This window comes from Aquila chrysaetos, chromosome 8 (assembly GCF_900496995.4).
Source record: "Aquila chrysaetos chrysaetos chromosome 8, bAquChr1.4, whole genome shotgun sequence".
In the NCBI taxonomy this organism is placed as follows: domain Eukaryota; kingdom Metazoa; phylum Chordata; class Aves; order Accipitriformes; family Accipitridae; genus Aquila; species Aquila chrysaetos.
Genome location: NC_044011.1, coordinates 6,668,482 through 6,672,163, shown reverse-complemented (window position 1 = coordinate 6,672,163; position 3,682 = coordinate 6,668,482). Strand labels below are relative to the sequence as shown.

At 60.6% G+C, this 3,682-nt stretch overlaps 1 protein-coding gene across 1 annotated transcript in view; it reads right to left on the bottom strand.

The window, feature by feature from the left end:
• LOC115345015 (M1-specific T cell receptor alpha chain-like) overlaps window positions 1-3,191 on the bottom strand; it is a 290,271-nt gene extending 287,080 nt beyond the window's left edge. Inside the window, 4 exon segments of the mRNA XM_041125565.1 lie at window positions 1,941-2,094; window positions 2,097-2,150; window positions 2,152-2,264; window positions 3,140-3,191. Coding sequence (XP_040981499.1) covers window positions 1,941-2,094; window positions 2,097-2,150; window positions 2,152-2,264; window positions 3,140-3,191 — 373 coding nt within the window.
• Window positions 3,192-3,682: the final 491 nt, after the last annotated feature.

The following is a 3,682-nucleotide window of genomic DNA, read 5'->3' as shown; positions in this document are numbered from 1 at the left end:
CCAGCAAGTGCACTGACAAGCCCCTGCTTAGGTGCAGCTACCTCCTTTTAGCCTTCCTCCTCCCTTTTGCCTCTTCTTACACCTCTCCAGGACTCTCTTTCCCCCCACACCTGACCCCTCTCCTAAGCATTCCTTAATAAGCATAGCCTAATCCTGCAGGACCCCCCTCAAACATCCATAATCGTTATAAACTCAGGATGACCCACTGCAGAGCCACGCCTGCAGTTTCCTCATGACCCATCAATTAGCGGCTGAAGAGCTCTGGTCTCCCTCCTTGTCTTCCTTATCACTTACTGAGAGATCGGTGTCATTGTGTGCTTTGTTTATCACTTTCCCTTTTACTTGTTCTTCCCTTTGAAAGGAAAAAGGGGCTTGAGCTGACAGCCTAGCGAGCCAGCAGCTCTCACCTTCCACACACCTTTACAGTGACCTCTGGCGAAGTTCCTCAGGTGTGCGAGTTCCTCAAGGTAGCTGAAGGCTCCTGTCCCCAGACAAAGACTGGGTCTTTTGAGTGAAGGCTCTGGGGGGAAAGCCCCTGCTGAGCTCAGTCTTTGAAGTGTCTCCTGCAACAACCTGCAGCAACACTAAACCATGGCATTCATGGTCAAGGACAGCCTGAGATGTTACAAACATGAAGAAAATGGAAAGATGGCCAAAGGAACAATCAGTTTCAGATGTAAGGTGCGTGTAAAAAAGCACTCAGCTCACTTGAAATGTCATTCTGGAAGGAGTTAGTTTGTGCCCCAGTATTCCAGCATATTTATTGTTGCTCTCCCAAGATGTCCTGTGTTTCCTACAAGACCCTGAAACCTCTCCAGGGTCTTTGTGTACAGTCAGCCTTGAGGGCAGACCTGAATTCCACCTCCAGGTGGGATCCAAATCTTAGCATTCTTACCCCGTCCAGGGGGGAATGGGGCTTCTCATCCACCTTCCAGTACCTCACAGAGACACTTTTCTCCAGGTGCCTCCAACTCTTTGCCTCCTCCTCTTTCCCCCTGGCACATCTCTGCTTTGGACATATTCCCCACTCCCTCTCTTCCACTGAGCTTGAACTTTCTTTGTCACGTCAGAAGGCCTCGCTGCCAACTGTCATGGCCGACTCAGGTGACATCACTCCAGTAATGGGAATATGTTGGCCTGCCATCATGGCTGCTTTCTCAGCTTCCCCCACAGCTTCTCCTCTCCAGGACCAGCTCTTTGCTTTCCAAAACAGCGTAGCATGACAAGAGGCATGTGCACAGAGGGACAAACTAGATCCCAGAAATGCACACCCCAGAAATGCAGCCTCCAGCAGTTTTCTGTTGGGCAGAGGAGAAAGAAACAAAATGTGGAACCCCTTCCGGGTGTTGTTTTCTAAGTCAAGTTTCGCATTAGCAACTTCGCAGGGGAGTCCCTGTGCTTACAGAGCAGAGGGGAGCACCTGCTCAGGGCTCCCTTGGCTATCCCAGTGGGGCAAGTCAGACGCCCGAGAAGAGGCCCCGCATGTCCCGTGTCAGCAGTGGCCGGTCCCTGCGGCAGGACCGAGGGCTGCCCGTGGGCAGGAGGATCTCTGCTGCCCGCCTCCCTGGGCAGAGCAGGAAAGGCGCTGCTCCTCGCCGGGAGCCAGCGGGGACGGCGGCTGCAAGCGCATCCTTCCCGGGCACCGCCGGCCCCCGCCGCCGCTGCGGGTCGCGATTCCTCCCCGCTCTCGCGGGGGGATTTCTGTCTGCGTGCCGGCGGCAGGGCGTGGGGTGCCGGTGCCGGTGCCGGTGCCGGGCGGGCGGGGGACCGCCCCGGGGCCCGAGACTGGGCGGGGGCCGGGCGGGGCCGGGCGGGGGCCGGGCGGGGCGAGGCGGGCCGGCGGGCGGGAGCGGCAGCGCCCCCTGGCGGGCCCGCCCGGGGCTGTCCCCCCGCCCCCGCACCCCAGGCCCGGCCCCGCCCGCGGCGGTTTCGTGCCCGGCCCGCAGCCCCGCTTCCTCTCCCCGTGTCTCTCAGGGCGCAGTAATACACCGCCGCGTCCCCGCGCCGGGGCCGGGCGAGCCACAGGGCGCTGGACCGGCGGTCTGCCGCCACCGACAGCCGCCCCGGCGGGTCCGGCAGCTTTTTGGACATCTTTAAGAGTGCTCACGAGGAATGCGGGGCCCTCGGCCCGGGAGCTGGCGGTACCAGTAGGATGTGAGTCGCGGTGATCTGTATGTTGGGGTGTGAGCAGTTGATGCTGATGCCGGTGTCCTCGGTGGTCTCTGCCGACGCCTCCTGCTGCACCTGGGCTCTGACCACAGCCACTGCCGAGAAAGGAGAAGGAAAGACCAAACATCACCAAAGATCGCTCAGCTCTGGTGGCTCTTTTCCCAGAGAAACAGTCAGGAACAGTGGCAGTGAGACAGAGCTGGACTGGAACGGATGGCGATGTGTGCCCATCAACAGGGATGGAGAGTGGTCCTGGGGCAGGCAGGTGTATGGGGCAAGGGGAGAAGTCTGGGAGGGAATGTGAAATTGATGCATGCAGAGTCAGAATGAAAGTCAGGTGCATGGATGGACAGATGGATGGATGGATGGATGGACGGGCGAGAGGGAGAGGAGACAGGAGAGTTGGGTGTGTTGCAAGCGAAAGGATAAGGGTTGAATTCAGAAGAAGAATAAAATGCTGAAGGCACAGGGGCATGAGAGGATGTTATGCACTAACAGTGTGGTGCAGGAAAAGCAAACTCGTGCCTACAGACATGAGGAAGGGAGAGATGAGAGAGGGGTCTCAGGGTAGGAAGAGGGCTTAAGGATGCTAGATGCATGGAGAGATTGGTCAAAAGCTGGGTGGGTGGATGGATGGATGGATGAAGAGAGGAGGAGCAGATGGGGAGATGGGTTGTTACAGTGAAGGGCAGAGGGCTATAGTCAGGGCACTAAGAACTGCCACATGCACAGGGGAAAGAGTAGGTGCATGGAAACAAGCAAGCAGGCTTGTGCCACCAGAGATGATGGCAAAATAGGGAGACTAGGAAGCGAGGACTCGGAGGGGATGGAAGGGCGACGAGGGATGGCAGAGAGGCAGGGAGGGGGGCAGACACGCTGCAGAAGGAGAGGGAAGGCTTGGCGCTGGGCTCCCCGCGGAACAGCCCGGGCACAGCCCCCGCCCGCGTCCACCACCGCCAGCCCCGCGCACCCAGGAGCACCGCGGCCAGCGCCGCCAGCCCCGCGCCCCGGCACCGCCGCATCCCGCCGCTCCGCCCGCCCGCGCCTCGCTGCCCCCCGCCAGCCCCGGCTCTCTGCTCCGGCCGCGGCGGCCTCCTCTCCGCCGCCTCCCGCCAGCTCCGCCCCGGGGCTGAGCCCTGCGCCGGCGCCGCCCGGGCTGAGAGGGCGCAGGGGCTCTGCACGGGCACCACTTTGTCTCCTGGGAAATGCCCTTCCTCCCGCTCCTCCAGCAAGGACACCTCCCCAGCAAGAAGCGCCTGCGCAGCGCCAGCGGCAGCCTGGCACGGCAGCAGGGCCTGACCCAGGAGACGGACCAGCTTCCCAGAGCTGTCTCCGAGCTCAGGGGCTGCCGACAGCAGCCACTGATTTCCTGCGGATGGCAGGGAGGAGGCTGAGAGCCTCCCTCCCTTCAGCTGCCTCTCTGCACTCCCGGCACAATGACTGACAGTCACACAATGACTGACAGTCACACTTTGACTGAGACAGCTCAGGATGCACTTGGTCCTCTTTGCTG